Source organism: Phyllobates terribilis, unplaced genomic scaffold (genome assembly GCF_046119375.1).
Source record: "Phyllobates terribilis strain yellow unplaced genomic scaffold, ASM4611937v1 Scaffold_5__5_contigs__length_657084704, whole genome shotgun sequence".
Lineage (NCBI taxonomy): Eukaryota > Metazoa > Chordata > Amphibia > Anura > Dendrobatidae > Phyllobates > Phyllobates terribilis.
The window spans coordinates 82937760-82962941 of record NW_027362765.1 but is presented as its reverse complement, the minus strand read 5'-3'; the positions used below and the strand labels follow the sequence as shown (position 1 = coordinate 82962941).

The window sequence follows — 25182 nt, the reverse complement described above, 5'->3', positions numbered from 1 at the left end:
TCAAGTAACCATTTCATACAGACTACATTAAAATGGGTAAAGTCTGAAACATACTGCAAATGTAACCCTTTCACAACTAGGCAAATTTTAATTTTGCTCTCTTTTTTTTCCTACCCTTTTTCTAAGTGCTATAACTTTTCTAATTTGTTCATCGACATAGCCACAGGAGGGCTGATTTATTGTGGGATGAGTTGTAATAATCAGACCATTCATTTTAAAATCTAATAGACTGAAAATTGGAGAAAAAAAAATCCAAGATCAATGAAATAGTAAAAAAAAAAAAGCATTTCAGCCCTTTTATGTGCTCAGTTTTTACCATTTTCAATGTGCGCTAAAAATTACCTGGCGGCACAATTCTTCAGGCCTTACGATTATGATAATACCAAAGTTATATAGTTATCTTGAATACTTTAGTGGTCAAAAAAAACATTAAAAAATTTGTTTCGTCACCATTTTCTTAGATCCGTAACTTTTTTAGTATGAGGGCTTGTTTTTTGCATGGCGAAGTGCAGCTTAATCACAGAACCATGTTATCACACATAAGACAGTTAACTCTTTTCATTGCGTTATTTTTTGGGAGGCGCGCGGACTGAAAAATAAAAATTTGGGGGTTTTAATTTTTTTTTTCTTACAGCATTTACTGCATGGGTTAAAGAATTGGATATTTTCATTGTTCGTACTTTTACCACATATGTTTCTTTGTTAAATGTATTTTCGTTTTAGGAAAAGGGGGCGATTGGAAACGTTACCAGTCCTCCTTTTTTTAATATTGGTAAAAACTTTTATAAATTACTTTTTACTTGTTATTTTAGTCCACATAGGGATCGGCAATCATTTGATCGCTTGCATTATATCTTGCTGTTCCTTAGTATTGCAGTATATGGCAACTAAATTGGTACGATTTTGTGCAGATTTTGTCACTAAGAATTTTGCTGCCACTTTGCAAGAGTGAAATCTGCAGCGAACAACTAATGGGACGTGCAGATGTCGCTGCAGAGACAGGAGGATAAGAGAGCGTGCGACATCCAGGGTTAGACAGTCGCTGCCTGGAGAGGCGACGCCGCAGCCCATAGGAATACATGGACGCCCAGGACGGGCGTCTGACCAAAGGATGATTGGTAAAGTCACAAAAAGCTGATTTTCTGCAGAAATTTCTGCGACTCTTCAATTTTTGTGAGATAAACTGTGATGAAATAACGAGCTGCAAAAATAGTCTATCAGGAGGCGAGGAGCAGATAATTCACAAACACTTCTGAAACAGTTCTGCTATGTGTGCACATACAGTGTGCGATACTGCCTGCGAGACACGGTATCTAATCCGATACTGCCTGTGAGACACTGTATCTAATCCCATCCTGTGCGATACTGCCTGTGAGACATGGTATCTAATCCCATCCTGTGCAATACTGCCTGCGAGACACGGTATCTAATCCCATCCTGTGCAATACTGCCTGCGAGACACGGTATCTAATCCGATACTGCCTGTGAGACACGGTATCTAATCCCATCCAGTGCGATACTGCCTGTGAGACACGGTATCTAATCCCATCCTGTGCGATACAGCCTGTGAGACACGGTATCTAATCCGATACTACACGATACTGCCTGCGAGACACAGTATCTAATCCCATCCTGTGTGATACTGCCTGTGAGACACGGTATCTAATCCCATCCTGTGCAATACTGCCTGCGAGACACGGTATCTAATCCCATCCTGTGCGATACTGCCTGCGAGACACGGTATCTAATCCGATACTGCACGATACTGCCTGTGAGACACGGTATCTAATCCCATCCTGTGCGATACTGCCTGCGAGACACGGTATCTAATCTGATACTGCACGATACTGCCTGCAAGACACAGTATCTAATCCCATCCTGTGCGATACTGCCTGCGAGACACGGTATCTAATCCCATCCTGTGCGATACTGCCTGTGAGACACGGTATCTAATCCCATCCTGTGAAATACTGCCTGTGAGACACGGTATCTAATCCCATTCTGTGCGATACTGCCTGTGAGACACGGTATGTAATCCCATCCTGTGTGATACTGCCTGTGAGACACGGTATCTAATCCCATCCTGTGCGATACTGCCTGCGAGACACGGTATCTAATCCGATACTGCGCGATACTGCCTGCGAGACACGGTATGTAATCCCATCCTGTGCGATACTGCCTGTGAGACACGGTATCTAATCCCATCCTGTGCGATACTGCCTGCGAGACACGGTATCTAATCCCATCCTGTGCGATACTGCCTGCGAGACACGGTATCTAATCCCATCCTGTGCGATACTGCCTGCGAGACACGGTATCTAATCCCATCCTGTGCGATACTGCCTGCGAGATACGGTATCTAATCCCATCCTGTGCGATACTGCCTGTGAGACACAGTATCTAATCCCATCCTGTGCAATACTGCCTGCAAGACACGGTATCTAATCCCATCCTGTGCAATACTGCCTGCGAGACACAGTATCTAATCCCATCCTGTGCGATACTGCCTGCGAGACACGGTATCTAATCCGATACTGCGCGATACTGCCTGCGAGACAAGGTATGTAATCCCATCCTGTGAGATACTGCCTGTGAGACACGGTATCTAATCCCATCCTGTGCGATACTGCCTGCGAGACACGGTATCTAATCCCATCCTGTGCGATACTGCCTGCGAGACACGGTATCTAATCCCATCCTGTGCGATACTGCCTGTGAGACACGGTATCTAATCCCATCCTGTGAAATACTGCCTGTGAGACACGGTATCTAATCCCATCCTGTGCGATACTGCCTGCGAGACACGGTATCTAATCCGATACTGCCTGTGAGACACGGTATGTAATCCCATCCTGTGTGATACTGTCTGTGAGACACGGTATCTAATCCCATCCTGTGCGATACTGCCTGCGAGACACGGTATCTAATCCCATCCTGTGCGATACTGCCTGCGAGACACGGTATGTAATCCCATCCTGTGCGATACTGCCTGTGAGACACGGTATCTAATCCGATACTGCGCGATACTGCCTGCGAGACACGGTATGTAATCCCATCCTGTGCGATACTGCCTGTGAGACACGGTATCTAATCCCGTCCTGTGCGATACTGCCTGTGAGACACGGTATCTAATCCCATCCTGTGCGATACTGCCTGTGAGACACGGTATCTAATCCCATCCTGTGCGATACTGTCTGTGAGACATGGTATCTAATCCCATCCTGTGTGATACTGTCTGTGAGACATGGTATCTAATCCCATCCTGTGAGATACTGCCTGTGAGACACGGTATCTAACCCCATCCTGTGCGATACTGCCTGCGAGACACGGTATCTAATCCGATACTGCCTGTGAGACACGGTATGTAATCCCATCCTGTGTGATACTGCCTGTGAGACACGGTATCTAATCCCATCCTGTGCGATACTGCCTGCGAGACACGGTATCTAATCCGATACTGCGCGATACTGCCTGTGAGACACGGTATGTAATCCCATCCTGTGCGATACTGCCTGTGAGACACGGTATCTAATCCCATCCTGTGCGATACTGCCTGTGAGACACGGTATCTAATCCCATCCTGTGCGATACTGCCTGTGAGACACGGTATCTAATCCCATCCTGTGCGATACTGCCTGTGAGACACGGTATCTAATCCCATCCTGTGCGATACTGCCTGTGAGACACGGTATCTAATGCCATCCTGTGCGATACTGCCTGTGAGACACTGTATCTAATCCCATCCTGTGCAATACTGCCTGTGAGACACTGTATCTAATCCCATCCTGTGCGATACTGCCTGTGAGACACTGTATCTAATCCCATCCTGTGTGATACTGTCTGTGAGACACGGTATCTAATCCCATCCTGTGTGATACTGTCTGTGAGACATGGTATCTAATCCCATCCTGTGTGATACTGTCTGTGAGACACGGTATCTAATCCCATCCTGTGAGATACTGCCTGTGAGACACGGTATCTAATCCCATCCTGTGCGATACTGCCTGTGAGACACGGTATCTAATGCCATCCTGTGCGATACTGCCTGTGAGACACGGTATCTAATCCCATCCTGTGTGATACTGTCTGTGAGACATGGTATCTAATCCCATCCTGTGTGATACTGTTCATTACCTCTCCAGGATTTGTGAACCTTAAAAGGGTATTCCTATCTCCAAGATCCTATCCCCATATGTAGTAGGTGTAATAATAATAATATTCGCAAATATCTCCAATTAGAAATGTAGTATAGTTCTTCTGATTCGCTATGTCGCTTACCCCATGTACAGGGCTTTACAGTAGCTTAGGTATCCATGGTTCCGACCACTATAGTGACAGTTATTTAGTTAGAAAGCTCTTAGTGGTCGTAACCATGGATACCTAAGCTACTGTAAAGCCCTGCACATGAGGTCAGTGACATAGCGAATCTGAAGAACTATACTAAAATTTCTAACTGGACGTATTTGCTAGTAGTATTATTATTATTACACCTACTACATACTGAGAAAGGGTCTTGGAGATGAGAATACCCCCCTTTAAGACCTTTTTTGGATTGCCTGCAGGAAAGCTTGTTACCAATTATCTGCTAATGTAAACCTGGTGGCTATAACCCATCGAATGATCCCCCGACGATTGTATTTTTGTGCATGTATAAAACTGATGGCTGGTAGCAGCACGTCGCATCGTCCTGTGCACACAGCTGTTGTGCTGCTGAGAACAAGTACTGTACGGTTGGGGAGGACAGAACTATCTTATTAGCAGCCGTTCAGTCCCCATCATGGTTCGTCGATTTGCCTAAACAGGAAAGTGAACGAGCCCCACACTACTAGTATATTACGAGCAAAACATGTTGAAAAAATAAAAATGCTTTGTCCCCGGACCCAATCTCTCACCGTATGACGTCGGGTTCGGGGCCTTCAAACTTGAAAGACATCTGCAGCTGCCGCTCTTTGGTGAGAAGCTCGTCTACGAGGGTCTGTCTCCGGTCTCCCTCCAGCTGTGTGCTACACCGGATCTAGGTTAAGGCCAGAAATCTGCAGTAATCTGGATCATAATGGGGTGGAAGTGGCTGTGACGGAAAAAGGAGAGAACTCTGATCACTGCAATTTACGCCTTAGATGCCACAATCAATAGCGACTGCAGGATCTACGCGGTTATACACAGTAATAGCCAATTGCTACTCAATTTTCCCCCTCCCTTTTTTTTTTATAAGGAGTCTCCTTTTTAGGCCAGCCACAGTGTGGTATACATTTATTGTTAAATTTTATTTCACGGTGGGTCAGTCTGAATGTTTACCGGCATATAGGTAGTTTTTTTTTATGCTTATTCTGAGAATCTTAACTTATTTTTCCATTTTATACAGTGGAGAGTGAGGGCTTATTTTGTGGGAATACAATAAAATATTATATATATATATATATATATATATATATATATATATATATATATATATATATATATATATATACACACAGCACAGACCAAAAGTTTGGACACAGCTTCACATTTAAAGATTTTTCTGTATTTTCCTGACTATGAAAATTGTACATTCACACTGAAGGCATCAAAACTATGAATTAATACATGTGGAATTATATACTTAACAAAAAAGTGTGAAACAACTGAAAATATGTCTTATATTCTAGGTTCTTCAAAGTAGCCACCTTTTGCTTTGATGACTGCTTTGCACACTCTTGCCATTCTCTTGATGAGCTTCAAGAGGTAGTCACCGGAAATAGTTTTCACTTCACAAGTGTGCCCTGTCAGGTTTAATAAGTGGGATTTCTTGCCTTATAAATGGGGTTGGGACCATCAGTTGCGTTGTACAGAAGTCTGGTGGATACACAGCTGATAGTCCTACTGAATAGACTGTTAGAATTTGTATTATGGCAAGAAAAAAGCAGCTAAGTAAAGAAAAAAGAGTGGCCATCATTACTTTAAGAAATGAAGGTCAGTCAGTCCGAAAAATTGGGAAAACTTTGAAAGTGTCCCCAAGTGCAGTTGCAAAAACCATCAAGAGCTACAAAGAAACTGGCTCACATGAGGACCGCCCCAGGAAAGGAAGACCAAGAGTCACCTCTGCTTCTGAGGATAAGTTTATCCGAGTCACCAGCCTCAGAAATCGCAGGTTAACAGCAGCTCAGATTAGAGACCAGGTCAATGCCACACAGAGTTCTAGCAGCAGACACATCTATACAACAACTGTTAAGAGGAGACTTTTTGCAGCTGGCCTTCATGGTAAAATAGCTGCTAGGAAACCACTGCTAAGGACAGGCAACAAGCAGAAGAGACTTGTTTGGGCTAAAGAACACAAGGAATGGACATTAGACCAGTAGAAATCTGTGCTTTGGTCTGATGAGTCCAAATTTGAGATCTTTGTCTCCAACCACCGTGTCTTTGTGCGACGCAGAAAAGGTGAACGGATGGACTCTACATGCCTCGTTCCCACCGTGAAGCATGGAGGAGGAGGTGTGATGGTGTGGGGGTGCTTTGCTGGTGACACTGTTGGGGATTTATTCAAAATTGAAGGCATACTGAACCAGCATGGCTACCACAGCACCTTGCAGCGGCATGCTATTCCATCCGGTTTTCATTTAGTATATATGGTGGTCCAAAAGTAGGTGGACAGAAAGTGTAATAAGGTTATGAAGGGGGAGATTTATCAAACATGGTGTAAAGTGAAACTGGCTCAGTTGCCCTTAGCAACCAATCAGATTCCACTTTTCATTCCTCACAGACTCTTTGGAAAATGAAAGGTGGAATCTGATTGGTTGCTAAGGGCAACTGAGCCAGTTTCACAGATCTAGTTTTCACAGATAGATCTCCCCCAAATCTGTTTTCTTTTCAGATAATTCAGATAACACATAATGGCAAATAATTTAAATACAGATCAAAGAAAATGGATTTTAACAGAGTATTGGAAATCTCAAAATGCTGAAACCGTTAGAGCAAATTGGGTTGAAACATTTGGTACTCAAGCCATAAGAGGCAAACCATTTACCGCATTTGTGACAAATTCAATGCCACTGGCTCAATCCTTAATGCTCCAAAAACTGGTCGACCCAAAACAGTCTGTCCAAAAAAGTCCACCAGAAGAGCCTCTTTGGAATTGGGAATTTCACGAGCTTCTATCATCCGAATCCTGAAATCTATTGGGTGGAAAGCTTATCGTCCACGTCTAATTCATGGTTTATTGGAGGATGATCCAGACAAGCGGCTGCAATTTAGTGTTTGATAAATCTCCCCCTTCATAACCTTATTACACTTTCAGCATGCTCCTGATGAGGTTGCGGATGGTCTCCTGTGGGATCTCCTCCCAGACCTGGACTAAAGCATCCGCCAACTCCTGGACAGTCTGTGGTGCAACGTGACGTTGGTGGATGGAGCGAGACATGATGTCCCAGATATGCTCAATCAGATTCAGGTCTGGGGAACGGGCGAGCCAGTCCATAGCTTCAATGCCTTCATCTTGCAGGAACTGCTGACACACTCCAGCCACATGAGGTCTGGCATTGTCCTGCATTAGGAGGAACCCAGGGCCAACCGCACCAGCACATGGTCTCACAAGGAGTCTGAGGATCTCATCTCAGTACCTAAAGGCAGTCAGGCTACCTCTGGCGAGCACATGGAGGGCTGTGCGGCCCTCCAAAGAAATGTCACACCACACCATTACTGACCCACTGCCAAACCGCTCATGCTGAAGGATGTTACAGGCAGCAGATCGCTCTGCACGGCGTCTTCAGACTCTGTCACGTCTGTCACATGTGCTCAGTGTAAACCTGCTTTCATCTGTGAAGAGCAAAGGGGGCCAGTGGCGACTTTGCCAATCCTGGTGTTCTGTGGCAAATGCAAAGCGTCCTGCACGGTGTTGGGCTGCGAGCACAACCCCCATCTGTGGACGTCGGGCCCTCATACCACCCTCATGGAGTCGGTTTCTAACCGTCTGTGCAGAAAAATATTCCATCTTTGATTTTATTTCTCTTTTTTGTTGCTTTTATTTATTTTTTTTCCTCATGTACCTCATCATGCAGGTTGAACAAATATGTTATAGTCATGTTTGCTATAGACTTCTACTAAATAGATTTTGTTTGCTTGTTTTATTACAGAAATCACATCTTTTGCATCTATTACATAATAAAAGCAAAAGGGTTAATATTTTATGACCCTTTTTTTTCCCACATCTTTCACGTCAAGATGAATTATGTTTGGGAATACAAACAATTTTGAAAATGTTTTCCGCCGACCACCGCTGCCAGGCAGCAGAGCAGGTGCAGCGCTTACAAGCTCTTTTCTATTCAGCTTGTAAGCACTGTCTGGAAGCTGACTAGGATGGCTGGAGCGCGCTGTTCCCTCCTAATCCCTGCCAGCTTCACTGCAGTGCTTACAAGCTACACAGTTGTCGGTCTCCAAGGAAACGAGCCTTAAACAAAGGAAAAGTGTTAAAGGGAACCTGTCACCAGGTTTGTCCCATATGAGATACAGTCACCACCTTTCAGCCCTGATATACAGTATACTAATATGCCCTTTAATATCTCAATAACCTTTGCAAATTTTAATAAGCAGCAAATTGCAAAATTCCTTGTTTTTACAAGCTCTATCCGACAATATCCATCTATAGAGATGGAAACCCTTTAATACTGGAAAATAATCATGAAATGGACATCCTCTTTAAATATCCACAATAGTATAATTTGTGTGCACAGAGGCTCAGTCTCATGGGCGAACACAGATTTCTACTCTGGCGGATTGCGGGTGTGTAGTAATGGATACTGCTGTAGAGGGTAACATGTATTAGGAAACCATTGTGCCGCTTGTCCCCATCATGAACGGCGGATAAAGTGAAGGATACATCTGCCGTGAGGAGACCGATCTCAGCAGAGAGTCTCGCAGGAGTCCGATGTTCTCATTCAGCCGCTTCATAAGAGACCGAACCGTCACATTAATCTGTGGAGAGAAGACGGGTTATTATCATGTGATGTAAGGACAGGCGGTACTGTGCACGATACTGTCTGCTGTGTATCTAACCCTATCCTGTGTGATTCTGTCTGCTGAGCTGAGTATCTAACCCTATCATGTGTGATACTGTCTGCTGAGATGTGTATCTAACCCTATCATGTGTGATACTGTCTGCTGAGCTGTGTATCTAACCCTATCATGTGTGATACTGTCTGCTGAGCTGTGTATCTAACCCTATCCTGTGTGATACTGTCTGCTGAGCTGTGTATCTAACCCTATCCTGTGTGATACCGTCTTTTGAGCTGTGTATCTAACCCTATCATGTGTGATACTGTCTGCTGAGCTGTGTATCTAACCATATCATGTGTGATACCGTCTGCCGAGCTGTGTATCTAATCCTATCATGTGTGATACTGTCTGCTGAGCTCTGTATCTAACCCTATCATGTATGATACTGTCTGCTGAGCTGTGTATCTAACCCTATCATGTATGATACTGTCTGCTGAGCTGTGTATCTAACCCTATCATGTGTGATACTGTCTGCTGAGCTGTGTATCTAATCCTATCATGTGTGATACTGTCTGCTGAGAAGTGTATCTAACCCTATCATGTGTGATACTGTCTGCTGAGCTGTGTATCTAACCCTATCATGTGTGATACTGTCTGCTGAGCCGTGTATCTAATCCTATCATGTGTGATACTGTCTGCTGAGCTGTATATCTAATCCTATCATGTGTGATACTGTCTGCTGAGCTGTATATCTAACCCTATCATGTGTGATACTGTCTGCTGAGCTGTATATCTAACCCTATCATGTGTGATACTGTCTGCTGAGCTGTGTATCTAATCCTATCATGTGTGATACTGTCTGCTGAGCTGTGTATCTAATCCTATCATGTGTGATACTGTCTGCTGAGCTGTGTATCTAATCCTATCATGTGTGATACTGTCTGCTGAGCTGTGTATCTAACCCTATCATGTGTGATACTGTCTGCTGAGCTGTGTATCTAATCCTATCATGTGTGATACTGTCTGCTGAGCTGTGTATCTAACCCTATCCTGTGTGATACTGTCTGCTGAGCTGTGTATCTAACCCTATCATGTGTGATACTGTCTGCTGAGCTGTGTATCTAACCCTATCATGTGTGATACTGTCTGCTGAGCTGTGTATCTAATCCTATCATGTGTGATACTGTCTGCAGAGCTGTGTATCTAATCCTATCCTGTGTGATACTGTCTGCAGAGCTATGTATCTAACCCTATCCTGTGTGATACTGTCTGCTGAGCTGTGTATCTAATCCTATCATGTGTGATACTGTCTGCTGAGCTGTGTACCTAACCCTATCCTGTGTGATACTGTCTGCTGAGCTGTGTACCTAACCCTATCCTGTGTGATAGTGTCTGCTGAGCCGTGTATCTAATCCTATCATGTGTGATACTGTCTGCTGAGCTGTGTATCTAACCCTATCCTGTGTGATACCATCTGCTGAGTTGTGTATCTAACCTGCCACATAATTAGAGAGGTCGGAGGGGAGGCCATCTCTAGGTTTTCTCTTGGTGCCCTGAAGGGGTCATGTACTCCCTTCGCACAGCCCCCCCTCTGTACCCCGTGTGGTGCAAACAACAAAAATGTAAAAATTTTCAGCGGAAAAACAAACTTGTAATAAATCTCAGGAGTTTCCACAGACGATGATTACAGGTGATCGCCAGTGCCGCTGTTGTCACTACAAACACTCAGGACGACTGTTTACAAGACAAGCTCATAAAGACAGATGACAGAGTGAGGCATCCTCAGGACAACACTTCTGGTCATAATGTATGGGTATTATAATTGCCATTGACAATATATATAAGTCAAAAGTTTGGACACAGGTGTTCATGCAATGGTTTTCCTTGTTCTCATTAGAAAGTGCACATTGTAGATTCAGACTGGAGGCAGCAAAACGCACAAAGGAAGACAATGAGTAAAGAAACACGTGAGAAGCAGATCAGAAAATGGGATGTCATCACTGCAGACTCCTGTGATGGACATGCTGGGTAATGTCCCGGGAATTTGGAATAAATCAGCATCAGTGACACCAGCAAAGTTCCTCACACTATCAAACCTCCCATCCATGCTTCACGGTGGGCACCACACATGTAGAAACCATCCGCTCACCTTCTCTGCATCTCACACAGACATGGCAGCTGGTACCAAGAATCGCACATTTTGACTCCTCAGAACACAATATAGATTTCCACTGATCTAATGTCCAGTCCTTGTGTTGTTTGGCCCAAATAAGTATCTTCTTCGTGTTTGTGGTCCTCAGTTGGGGCTTCATTGATACAATTTGACCATGAAGGCCGCTTCTAGCAGTTTCCTATGGATAGTTGATGTAGAGATGCATTGGCTTCCTGATGTCTGAGCATAAATTTATGAAGGCTATTATCCGAGGTGTTGACAATTAGCGTTTTCAGAGGCTGGTAACTGATGAACTTATCCTCTGCAGCAAAGGTCTTTCTTTTCCTGGGACAGTCCTCATGAGAACCACTTTCAAAGTGCCTGATGTTTCCATTACTGCACTTGAAGAAACCTAAGAGATTCTAGCAATGTTCTGAATTGACTGACAATTATGTCTTAAAGTAATGATTGACTCTTGTTCCTCTTTACTTAGCTGAGTGGTTTTTGCCATATTCTGGCTTAGAACAGTTGTGTTATAGGGCTCAGCAATGTATGGAGCTGTGTACCAGCACGGCCTCTGCAAAACATACCTGATTGCCGGTGCTTCCATGAATTAAGTCTTCAGGAGGAGACATGTTCGTTGGAGGCCATTCCAGGTAATATCTTATGAAGCTCATAACAATGCCAAGGAGGTGTAAAGCCATCATCAGAGTAAACCTATTCTAGTTTGTTTCACATGTGATTCCATACATGTTCCTTTGTGGTTTTGCTGCCTCCAGTCTGAATTTACAATGTGCACATTCCAATAAGAACAAGGAAAACCATTGCATGAACAGCTGGGTCTAAACTATTGAACAGTACCATATCTATCTAGTGTGCATGCCAGTCTGGTCTGCTGGGACCTGTAGTCCCACTGATCAGCGCTCTAGATGCTCCTGACACTGTGTGTGTACATCTCCCTCTCTCTCTGCCTGTACCCTAAAAAACAACGGTCCATAATAAGCACCTGTTTAATTTCTTACCCTAGAACTCCGCTTGCTGTCGGTGAATGGAAACACTATTGTTGTTTATATTCGGAGGTCATTAACCTTTCCTGATATTTATAGAAAACAGACAATCCCTTTAACAGGAAGGTGGGGGGAGGAGGGGTAGACTGATTGTGAGACCATGTTTTCAGTACAGTGGTAATTACAGATTTGTGTTTCTCCGCATCACATCATATCTAGGGGACGGTAATTGGGTGTATAGGGAAGAAAGCACACAACGGAGATCATTCATTAACCGCTCTACTACCATGTGCGCGGATTTAACCCCTTCTCGGCGTGTGGCCCATATACCGCCATAATGATGTGCTGCAATATATAGCACAGGTGATCACACCAGCGCATGCTCAAGTCTCCCCACGGAGGACTAATAAAAAAAAAAAAAAGCAAAAATTAAGAGAAAAAAATATTGTTAAATAAATAGAAAAAAACCACAACTTTGAATCAACACACACACAAAGAAAAATAAACAAGGCAGCCACCACTAGAGGGAGCTCATTCATTCACTGCAGACTGTTCAGAGTACAATATATAGGAGTGGTGCTGGGAGCTCCCCATGGTGGTGGCTGCAGGTAGCACAGCATGCTTTATTTATTTCTGCAGAGGGTTCATAGAATCATAGAATGGTAGAGTTGGAAGGGACCTCCTGGGTCATCTGGTCCAACCCCCTGCTCAAAGCAGGATTCACTAAATCATCTCAGACAGATGTCTGTCCAGCCTCTGTTTGAAGACGTCCATTGAAGGGGAACTCACCACCTCTCGTGGCAGCCTGTTCCACTCATTAATCACCCTAACTGTCAAAAAGTTTTTTCTAATATCTAATCTGTGTCTCCTCCCATTTAGTTTCATCCCATTGCTTCTAGTCTTTCCTTGTGCAAATGAGAATAAAGATGATCCTTCTACAATGTGACAGCCCTTGACATATTTGTAGACAGCTATTAAGTCTCCTCTCAGTCTTCTTTTTTGCAAGCTAAACATTCCCAAATCCTGCAACCGTTCCTCATAGGACATGGTTTGCAGACCAGTCACCATTCTGGTCGCTCTTCTCTGAACTTGCTCCAGTTTGTCGATGTCTTTTTTAAAATGTGGTGCCCAAAACTGTACACAGTATTCCAGATGAGGTCTGACCAAAGAGGAGTAAAGACCGATAATGACTTCACGTGATCTAGACTGTATGCTTCTGTTAATACATCCCAGAATTGTATTTGCCTTTTTTGCTGCTGCATCACACTGTTGACTCATGTTCAGTCTATGATCTATTAGTATACCTAAGTCTTTTTCACATGTACTGTTGCTTAGCTCTATTCCTCCCATTCTGTATATGCTTTTTTCATTTTTATTGCCCAGATGTAGTACTTTGCATTTTTCCCTGTTAAAAACCATTCTGTTGGTTGCTGCCCACTGCTCCAGTTTATTTAGGTCTTTTTGAATCCTCTCTCTCTCTCTTCTCTAGTATTAGCTATCCCTCCTAGCTTTGTGTCATCAGCAAATTTAATCAGTTTACCCTCAATTCCTTCATCTAAATCATTGATAAAGATGTTGAACAATACAGGTCCCAGGACGGAGCCCTGTGGTACCCCACTTGAGACATTCATCCAGCTGGATGTGAAGCCATTTACAACCACCCTTTGAGTCCGATCACTAAGCCAGTTATGAATCCACCTAACAGTTGCCTGGTCCATTGCATACTTGGTCATTTTTTCAATAAGGATGATGTGAGATACTTTGTCAAATGCTTTGCTGAAGTCAAGATATACTATATCTACAGCATTTCCCTGATCCACCCAGTCAGTGATTCTGTCATAGAAGGAAATTAAGTTAGTCTGACATGACTTGTTAGTTACAAACCCATGCTGACTCTGGTTAATCACTTCATTCTTATCCATGTACTTACATACATGTTGTTTAATAATTTGTTCAAAGATCTTTCCTGGTATAGAAGTCAGACTCACCGGCCTATAGTTCCCTGGGTCCACCTTCTTCCCCTTTTTGAAGATAGGAACAACATTTGCTCTTCTCCAGTCTTCTGGGACTTCTCCTGTTCTCCAAGAATTTTCAAAGATTATGGAGAGTGGTTCTAAAATTTCTTCTACAATCTCCTTCAGTACTCTGGGGTGTAATTCATCTGGACCTGGAGACTTGAACTCATTTATGTTAGCTAAATATTCCCTCACAATCTTTCTGTTTACTGATAACTTGGATTCCTCTATTCCTTTAAAAGGACAGTGAAGATCAGTTGATGTTACATTTTCTTTCTGAGAGAAAACAGATGCAAAATAGGAATTAAAAAGTTCGGCTTTCTCAACATCCTCTCTTACCATTTCTCCATTTTCATCCTGTAAAAATCCTATAGCATCTTTGACTTTTCTTTTACTTTTGACATACCCCCAAAATCCCTTTTTATTGCTTTTGACATCTCTTGCAAGCCTTAATTCATTGTCAGCTTTAGCTAACCTGATACGTGCCCTGCAGGATCTGCAGACTGCATTATAATCTTCTTTAGATATGCCTCCCTCTTTCCATTTAATAAACATTTCTTTCTTTCTTTTTAGCATGTGTTTAAGTTCTGTGTTCATCCATCCTGGTTTCCTTAAATGCTTCCCATTCTTCCTACTTTTCGGGATTGTTAACGATTGTGCTTTGAGAATCTCATTTTTAAAAATTTCCCATCCTTCCTGGACATTTTTGTCCTTAAGGACATCCAGCCATTGGATCCCTCCTATTCTCTTTCTGAGTCTCTTAAAATCTGCCTTTCTAAAATCTAACCTTGAAGTTTGAGTCTTCACATGTCTTGCTCCTCTAGTTATCCAAAATTCTATAATAGCATGATCGCTGCCTCCTAGGGTCCCAGCCACCTTTACCTCCTCAACCATTTCCTCCCTGTTTATAAGGATTAGATCCAAAGTAGCAGATCCCCTTGTTTTCTCCCCTACCTTTTGGAAGATAAAGTTGTCAGCAAGAGAGGATAAGAATTTGCTTGACCTGTTAGTTTTACTTGAGAGAGATTCCCAACAAATGTCTGGATAGTTGAAATCTCCCATGACCACTACGTCATATTTTTTGGAGAACTTGGTCATTTGATACATAAAGAGTTCATCCATATCTTCAGCTTGCCCAGGTGGCCTGTAGTAAATGCCTACAATGGTGTCCTTTCCGTTGTTCTCTCCTTGTATTCTTACCCAAACAGTTTCCACAGAACTCCCAGTCTCTGAAGCTTCAATCTCTGTGCAGATATACGCTTTTCTAACATACAATGCAACACCTCCTCCTCGTTTATCAAGTCTGTTTCTTGCAAATAAGTTGTATCCTTTTAGCCTTTTATTCCAATCATGTGTATCGTCCCACCAAGTTTCAGTGATTCCAATGACATCATATTCCTTTTCCTGCATTAGTAGTTCCAATTCTCCTTGTTTGTTGCCCATGCTTTGTGCATTTGTATAAAAACATTTTAGTTTGTGATTGGTTTCTCTTCCTCCCATATTTTTATTATTTAGATTTTTTTGTCTTTGTTCTTCTTTTCCACTTCCAGTAGCAGAGATCTCAATAGTATTTGTCAGCTGTATGGCTTTTTCTGGCCTTTTGCTTCCCTTCCCACATTGTTCTAGTTTAAAGCTCTCCTGATGAGTGTAGCAAGGCGACTTCCAAATACATGTTTTCCAGTCTTCGTAAGGTGCACCCCATCTCTAGCAAGTAGTCCATCGTATAGGTAATTCATTCCGTGATCCAGAAATCCAAATCCTTGTTGACGGCACCATCGACGTAGCCAGTTGTTCACCTGTAGAATCTTATTCCACCTCATTGTTCCATGGCCATCCACTGGGAGGATGGATGAGAAGACCACCTGCGCTCCCAATTCTTTCACTTTCTTGCCTAAGTCTTCAAAGTCACTGCAGATGGTTTCCAGGTCCTTTCTTGCGGTGTCATTCGTCCCCACATGTATTAGCAGGAATGGGTAGTGATCTGTAGGTCTGAAGAGTCTTGATATCCTGTCAGACACATCTTTAATTTTTGCTCCTGGAAGACAGCATATTTCTCTTGAGGTTATGTCTGGTCTGCAGATAGCGGCCTCTGTTCCTCTTAACAGGGAATCCCCCATGACCACCACTCTCCGTTTTTTCTTCACAACATTCTTCTTTCTCCATCCAGGAGGATTCTGAGGGCTTACAAGGTTATTCATTGCTGGCAAAGTCTTATTTTGCTGTATTTCTTCATGGTTCTCCTGCGTGAGAGCCTGGTACTGGTTCCTGAGCAGTATGGGTGCTGACTGCCTCTCGATCCTCCTGCTTCTGTGGGTCACATGTTTCCATTCCTCTGTTTCGTCAGGTGCAGTTCGAATTTCTTCTCTTTCTGAATCATGAAGAGATAATTCTGCTCTGTCTAAGAACTCTTCACCTTCCTTAATGATTTTCAAGGTAGTTAACCTCTCTTCTAGATTTCACAACTTTTCCTCCAACAGGGACACAAGCTTGCATTTCTGGCATGTGAAGTCTGGCTTTTCCACTGGCAAGTCTGTGAACATGTAGCAGGATATGCAGCTCACCAAATGGCTCCTGGACTCTTCCATGTTCTTATTGTTAATGTTCTGAAAACAGTGAAAAAAGCTTAAAAAAAAAGCTTCAAAATGCGCGCGATGTCCTCTTTTCAGCTCCAACAGCCAAAATCCAGTGTTCTTTGAGCTCGCGGAGACTCTTCACTTACCCCAAAATGCAGTGGGAATATGCAAATTATCTCCTCAGGACTCCTCCCCTGGTTTACCGATGTCCTCTTTTCAGCTCCAACAGCCAAAATCCAGTGTTCTTTGAGCTCGCGGAGACTCTTCACTTACCCCAAAATGCAGTGGGAATATGCAAATTATCTCCTCAGGACTCCTCCCCTGGTTTACCGATGTTCTCTTTTCAGCTCCAACAGCCAAAATCCAGTGTTCTTTGAGCTCGCGGAGACTCTTCACTTACCCCAAAATGCAGTGGGAATATGCAAATTATCTCCTCAGGACTCCTCCCCTGGTTTACCGATGTCCTCTTTTCAGCTCCAACAGCCAAAATCCAGTGTTCTTTGAGCTCGCGGAGACTCTTCACTTACCCCAAAATGCAGTGGGAATATGCAAATTATCTCCTCAGGACTCCTCCCCTGGTTTACCGATGTCCTCTTTTCAGCTCCAACAGCCAAAATCCAGTGTTCTTTGAGCTCGCGGAGACTCTTCACTTACCCCAAAATGCAGTGGGAATATGCAAATTATCTCCTCAGGACTCCTCCCCTGGTTTACCGATGTCCTCTTTTCAGCTCCAACAGCCAAAATCCAGTGTTCTTTGAGCTCGCGGAGACTCTTCACTTACCCCAAAATGCAGTGGGAATATGCAAATTATCTCCTCAGGACTCCTCCCCTGGTTTACCGATGTCCTCTTTTCAGCTCCAACAGCCAAAATCCAGTGTTCTTTGAGCTCGCGGAGACTCTTCACTTACCCCAAAATGCAGTGGGAATATGCAAATTATCTCCTCAGGACTCCTCCCCTGGTTTACCGATGTCCTCTTTTCAGCTCCAACAGCCAAAATCCAGTGTTCTTTGAGCTCGCGGAGACTCTTCACTTACCCCAAAATGCAGTGGGAATATGCAAATTATCTCCTCAGGACTCCTCCCCTGGTTCGGAGCTTTGTAACAAAAAAGTCTTTAGTTACTTACCGGTAACGGGATTTTTCGGAGACCATGACAGCACAATGAAAAAGGGGATCTGCCCACCAAGGACAGGAAACCTACAGGCTTAAAAGGGGCGCCACCTCTCTCCCGCCTCAGTTTGGATTACAGAGCATTGAGAGTACCGCCAGATTAATGAACACAGCTAACAATCACAAAAAAATTATCATACCACACGACACCCATTAAGTGTGAATTTATAATTAATCAACAGGGAGTGCTCCCACCATGTGAAGGGAGGGAATATAAGGGTGCTATCATGGTCTCCAAAAAATCCCGTTACCGATAAGTAACTAAAGACTTTATCGGTCGACCATGACAGCACCACAAGAGAATTACAGAGATGAGGTAATCTAGGGAGGGACCACAGCCTGGTGCACTCTTCTCCCAAAGGTGAGGTCAGCCGAAACACCAATATCTAGTCTATAGTGTCTATAGAATGTAGAGGGAGAGGACCAGTAGCAGCCTTACATACGTCTTCTATAGAGACACCTGTCTTCTCCGCCCAGGTGGTCGCAACAGCCCGGGTGGAGTGACCCTTCTTGCACTTCCTCGTCGTTAGATGTAGAAGCTAGAGAAGTGCCTCCCTAATCCATCTAGCTATGGTGAACTTTGTGACTTTAAACCCTTTCCTAGCCCCTTGGTAGTATATAAATAATGAGCTATCTTTTCTAAAGTCTTTGGTAACTCAAAGGTACCTAACCACACATCTCCTCACATCTAATGTATGTAACTCTGCTTCTTTCTGGTTACTCGGATTAGGACAGAAGGAGGGTAGGACTACTTCCTGAAGTCTGTGGAAACGAGTAGCTACCTTAGGGAGATAGAGTGATTTTTAGACCTGATCCTGGATTTGAGTAAATGGCAAGGCCATAGACAGGGCCTGAATGTCACTAATCCTCCTTGCCGAGGTTAAAGCTATTAGCAGCGCTGTCTTAAGGGAGAGGGATTTAAGGGTTGCTGATTCTATTGGCTCAAAAGGGTGAGCTAGTCAAGGTCTTAAGAACCAAATTTAGATCCCAGGGAACCAAGGTGCTTCTAATGATGGGTCTAAATCTAAACGCTGCCTTAATGAACCGAGAAACCCAATAAGTTACCCGTCAAATCACAGCTATATAGGGTGCCTAAGGCAGAAACCTGAACTCTTAGGGTGCTGGTGGGTAACCCCAGTTCAAGACTCTTTTGTAAAAACTCCAAAATCTTTCCTATTGGCACCCCCTCATCAACTCTAGATCCAGAAAAAGACAAAAACTTCTTCCAAGTTCTGGCATAAATTTGAGTCGTAACAGGTTTTCTGCTACGCATTAGGGTAGCTACTAGACCTTGAGAAAACCCTTTCTGACTTAGCAGTGACCTTTCAAGTTCCATACCGTCAGGTGGAGACCAGTTGCTTGAAGATGGACTATTGGACCCTGGAAGAGGAGATCCGGAATCTCGGGCAGGACCAAAGGATCGGAGATGGACATGCTCCTCAGGCATGAGAACCAGGGTCTCCTGGGCCAAAATGGTGCGATCAGCAGAACCCTCGCCTTGTCCTCCTTGATCTTTCTTAGGACCATGGGAAGAAGAGCCAACGGGGGAAAGGCATAGGCCAGGCTGAAATCCAAAGGTATCAGGAGAGCATCCACTGCCAGGGGATTTTCTCTGGGATTTAGGGAACAGAAGAGCCTTGTCTTCCAATTTGGTCTTGTGGCAAACAGGTCTACCACCGGAGGCCCCCCATCTTCTGACTATTTGGGAGAAAACGTCTTGTTTTAGTTTCCATTCCCCCTGCCTCAGAGGATAGCGGCTTAAGTTGTCTGCTCTTGTATTTTCTTTTCCCCTTTATATGGAGGGCCGTCAAGGAAAGGAGATGACTTTCCGTGATCTGAAAGCAATGATCCGTCACTCTCATCAGCGATCTTGACCATGTACCCCCCTGGTGGTTCACGTATGCCACCACAACTCTATTATCCAAAAGGATCTTCACATTCTGACCCTGGAGGAAAACTAAGAAATTATTAACCGCTTTGTCTACCACCAGCAGTTCTTTTGCGTTGGAGGAGAGACCTTTTTCGTTATCTGACCAGGTCCCGCGGGCTACCATATCCCCCATAGCTCCCCACCCATTGGGACTCGCATCGGTGGTAATTGTTCTAGTGGTTCTAAGTACCCAGGGAACCCCTCGAGATAGGTTCGCCTCATCCTCCCACTACTGTAAGAACTTTAGTGACCGGGGTGACAAGGACATCTTTCCTTCCAGGTGTCTCTTAAGCGAAACTTCATTATATAGCACATCCCACTGTAGAACCCTGGAGTGGTATTGTGCCCACAGAACCCCTGGGAAACATGATGTCAGGGTACCCAACAGGGACATAGCTGCTCTAAGGGACATGACTGGATTTGTTACGGCTTTCTTCACCTGATTCCTTATTTTTTGTTTTTTTTAGCTTCCGGGAGGTAACATTCTTTAGATTCTGAATCAAGCATAATCCCTAAAAACTGCTGAACTTTTGAGGGTACTAACCTAGATTTTTCAAAATTTAGCACCCAGCCCAGACTCTCTAAGATGGTGATCACCTCTTTTAGGTGTTTATTGGAAGGCAGAATTTCCCACCACCAAGAAATCATCTAGATAAGAGATAATTAAAATATCACGTTCCCTGACATGAGCCATGACCTCCGCTATAAATTTAGTAAATACCCGGAGAGCTATGGAGAGCTATGGCCAGACCACACGGCAGGACCCTAAACTTTAAATGCTTAATTTCCCCATCCATGACCAAGGTCACCCTAAGGTATTTCTGGTATTCCTCATGGATAGGTACATGGTAATAAGCATCTTTCAAATCTAATACTACCATGTAACAGCCGGAAAACAGTAATTTTATTGTTGAACTTTAAGACTCCATTTAAAGGTGGGAATTATTAAGAACTTATTAAGGGTTTTTAAGTTAATGATACATCTGAAGGAGCCGTCCGGCCTAGGAACCAGGAAGAGAGGCAAGTAGAACCCCAGCCCTCTTTCGGATGCTGGGACTTCCATCAGGACTGCCTTATGAACTAAGTCCAGCACCTTCTTTTGTAGGGCCAGTTGCTCTGACACTGAGGAACGGACCGGGGTCAAGATGAATCTCCCACGAGGAATCGACTGGAACTTGAACCTCAGACCCGAACCTATCAGATTAAGGATCCAATTACTGGCTGAAATTTTTGTCCAGGCAGGCAAGAAGCCCAACAGTCTCCTCCCTACCTGGGCTTTGAATAAGTGACTCGGCTTCCGGGGCCCCCGAGTAGAAGAACCACCGAACAGAAGCCCTCTACCTTTTGGCCTGCGGTCTTCCCATTTATCTTGATCTCTCAGATGTCTTTTACGTAATGAACGTTTATAAGCAGGCATGGATAAGCTAGGGAACCATTTTTTCGTGTCGCTTGCCTTATCTAAGACTTTATCCAGAACCGGTCCAAAGAGATGTTCCCCCTCACATGGTATAGAGCACAGTCTCGCTCTGGCCTGTATATCTCTCAGCCAACACTTAAGCCACAAGGCTCTACGGGCTGCGTTGGACATGGCGGCCGACGTTTCTGCCAACCTAACCAATCCCGCAGAGGGGTCCGCTAGGAAAGCTGCATGAGTGGGACGTTGGACAATATCTCTTTTCTGGATGTCTTATTTTTTAGGGACTCAAGCTGTTCCAGCCATATCATCAAGGACCTGACCGTACAAGTGGCAGCAACCGCCGGCTTTGAAGCCCCAGCAGTTGTTTCCCAGGTCCCTTTGAGAAAGGTATCAGCTTTTCTGTCCAAAGGGTCCTTAAAGAGCCCCCATATCATCAAAGGGGAGAGATGATTTTCTAGATGCCTTTGTTATAGCTACATCTAGCTTTGGGGATTTCTCCAAGGAGGAAGAGGCTGAGTCCTCAGAGGGGTATTTCCGCTTAAAGGAAGGGGGAAGAGAGCCCTTTCTCTCCGGTCTTTCCCATTCCCTATGTATCAGATCCTGAAGTTTATCATTAATCGGAAAACACCTTCTTTTTCTTTGTCCCAGTCATCTGAACATAACATCCTGGACCGATTTTTATGGTCTAGTATCTGTAATGCCCATAGTTGAGCGGACCGCTTTAACCAGACCGTCAATTTCATTTAGAGGGAAACAATGTTGCTCTGCACCACTATTAAAGGAGGAAGAAGATGAATCAGAGTCCACCTCATAGGCCGATGAGAGTGAGACATCAGAGGCTGGGGAGATCTCACAATCTGTATCCTCTTTTCTCTTTACTTTTTTAGAGAGGACTTTGCTGATCTCTGATTGACTTGAGTTTTTAACCCAGAGGCAAAACTAGGGGTCTCATCTGCCAAAGTCTGGTTAATACAGGATTGGCACAGCCTTTTGGGATATGAGTTTGCCAATATGGCCTTACATCATGCACATTCCTTGTGCTTTGATTTGGAGGTACACTTCTTCCCCTATTAAGAATAGACATGAAGAAGGGACACTCTATTACTAAGTGAACTTTCTCGAAGATCACTTACCCAAACGGCTCAAAGGGCTGGTACCGTTTTGGAGGAAGGACCTTTCTCAGCCGGAGGATCGTCCCTGGAAGCAGCAGATTCGTCCATCCTGCTGGAGCTACGATGGCTGGACCTGGTTGCAGATCCTCGCCTTCCTGAGGTCCGGGTCTTACCGGTAACTCGAGGGCATTGTGTCTCCTCCTGGGGCTTCCCAAGCAGCCGATGAGATGGTGAAGGTAGAGGCTGCTAAAGCTGATGCTGCTGCTCACTTTCTGTCTCCATTTTATGACAGGGACAGAAGTAGTTGGAAGCCTGGAGCAATGGTGCATAGAAGCTTATATAGCAACACCTGCTCCACTTTTTTTTTTTTTATTAAAACTACTTCCGTGTGAGAAAGTGTCCTACTTCCTAGTCCGGTCACTTGACCACCAGGGGCGCGCCCTCGGCTACATACAGAGTCCGGAAGCACGCAGCCACATGGGGCCCGGAAGCCGCCGTATCATGCGGCGCTGAAGCTGCAACCCCATGCAGGGGTGCCGCTCCTGCTCCACAGCTGCTCCTCCACTGATGCGCAGAGCAATGCTGAAGCTGCCGACCCCAAGCAGGGGCGCTGCTCGACAGCTTGCTTCTCCAGTGGTATCTGTCAGTGGTTCCCCCACTTTTCAGTTTTTAATTTGTTAAAAAAGTTTAAAATATCCAATAAATTTCGTTCCACTTCACGATTGTGTCCCACTTGTTGATTCTTCCCCAAAAATAAGAATTTTATATCTTTATGTTTGAAGCCAGAAATGTGGCAAAAGGTAGAAAAGTTCAAGGGGGCCAAATACTTTCACAATGCACTGTATATTAGAAATTTAATAGAGTGTTCGATTCAGAACAACAACAAGGCAATTATGGAGGACGAGTCACCAACCACTATAATTACAGCAATTAATCGAATTTCACCTGTTGTCACCACATTAGAACTGTTTCATATGACGCATTAAGCAAAACCAGACAACAAACAGAGCCTGAAATAAACGGAGTTAGAAGGAAATCGCATACATAGCAATTCCCAAATATATATATATAGACGCTCCACAGTCACAATACCACTTGCCGCAAATGCTGCCTCCATTGTCCCAGCCAATAATTTAGTTGCTGAACTGCTACAGATTTTAATTTCCCGTCAGTGTAGTCATGTGAGCTTCTAAGTTCTGCTGCGAGAGGCACACATCACTCAGTGAAGCACTTTCAGAAAACGCCAGGGCCGTATGAACAGCAAAGCTGACTTCCCAGCAGAATATTCACCAAAAATCAGTGTCAGAAAAGCTTTGAATAAATAAACACTTAAGAGATTATTCCCACAATGGCAATATTTTTTTATGAAGCTCAGTGTCTGCATAATTATTGTTAACTAGATGGTGGCCTGATTCTAACGCATCGGGTATTCTAGAATATGTATGCGGCCGACCGGGCGCGACTAATCAGCGAAGCAGTGTTTAAATGGATTGTGCGCTACTTTAAATTAACCCCCCAATGTATCCCCCCGGGGCCCCTAATGAATTTTGTAATTACGTCATGGTGTCAATACTGCTTGTGACAACATCGCTGATCACGCGGCAAGTGTGAAGGGAGGACCGGGGAGTGAGGCCGCCGGTCGGGGTACTTCTGCTGCGAGCAGCCGGGAGATGACCGACTAGCACCGGTCATCTCCCGGCTGCGTCGCCGCTGATCTCCCGATGGTGGCCTGCGTGTTTCAAATCCACCGCCATCTCGCGGCCGGATGGCCACGACCAATCAGAAAAGCGGTGTTTTAAATTTCGCGCCAATATCGCTGATTGGTCGCGGCCGGCGACCGCGACCAGTCAGCGCACCATGTTAGTGAGGACCAGGGAGCGGCGCTGCCTGTGCGGGTACTTCCGCTGCGAGAAGCCGGGAGATGACCGGCTAGCACCGGTCATCTCCCGGCTGCATCGCCGCTGACCTCCATGCGGCTACCATCGGGAGATCAGCGGCTAGGGCCGCTGATCTCCCGACAGTAAGTGTGAAGGGAGGACCGGGGAGCGGCCGCCATCTTGTTCAGAAATCCCGCGTCGCTTATTGGTCCGGCCGGACCAATCAGCGACGCGGGATTTCCTGGACGGACAGACAGACGAGATAAGCCGATTATATAGTAGATATATAGCACAATTGTTAATATATAGCACAAGCCCAACATATTTTTTTTTCGCTTTGTGTATATCCTTTTTTCATCTCCATCTGCTCCTCTGTGAATCCAGTTTCAAAGAGCTGAATGGGTGGTAGCTTAATCTGCTAAAACTACATTTCCCCATCGCACTTTGCTTCTCCTTAGTACCTCAGGCCCCACACTCTGCGTGAGAAAGAAAGAGAGAGCGCGAGAAAGAGAGAGAGAGAGGGAGAAAGAAAGAGAGAAAGAAAGAGAAAGAAAGAGAGAAAGAAAGAGAGAAAGAAAGAGAGAAAGAAAGAGAGAAAGAAAGAGAGAAAGAAAGAGAGAAAGAAAGAGAGAAAGAAAGAGAGAAAGAAAGAGAGAAAGAAAGAGAGAAAGAAAGAGAGAAAGAAAGAGAGAAAGAAAGAGAAAGAAAGAGAGAAAGAAAGAAAGAAAGAAAGAAAGAAAGAGAGAAAGAAAGAAAGAAAGAAAGAGAGAAAGAAAGAAAGAAAGAAAGAAAGAAAGAAAGAAAGAGAGAAAGAAAGAGAAAGAAAGAAAGAGAGAAAGAAAGAGAGAGAGAAAGAAAGAGAGAGAGAAAAAGAAAGAGAGAAAAAGAAAGAGAGAGAAAGAAAGAGAGAGAAAGAAAGAGAGAAAGAGAGAAAGAGAGAAAGAAAGAAAGAAAGAAAGAAAGAAA

At 44.2% G+C, this 25182-nt stretch overlaps 1 protein-coding gene across 2 annotated transcripts in view; it reads right to left on the bottom strand.

Moving 5' to 3' along the window:
* STX8 (syntaxin 8) overlaps positions 1-25182 on the bottom strand; it is a 247172-nt gene that overhangs the window by 218207 nt on the left and 3783 nt on the right. For both annotated transcript variants that reach the window (XM_073680981.1, XM_073680982.1), the window contains exons 3-4: positions 8849-8943; positions 4893-5003 (exon numbers count right to left, since the gene is read on the bottom strand). In XM_073680981.1, coding sequence (XP_073537082.1) covers positions 4893-5003; positions 8849-8943 — 206 coding nt within the window. The remainder of the gene's footprint in view (positions 1-4892; positions 5004-8848; positions 8944-25182) is intronic.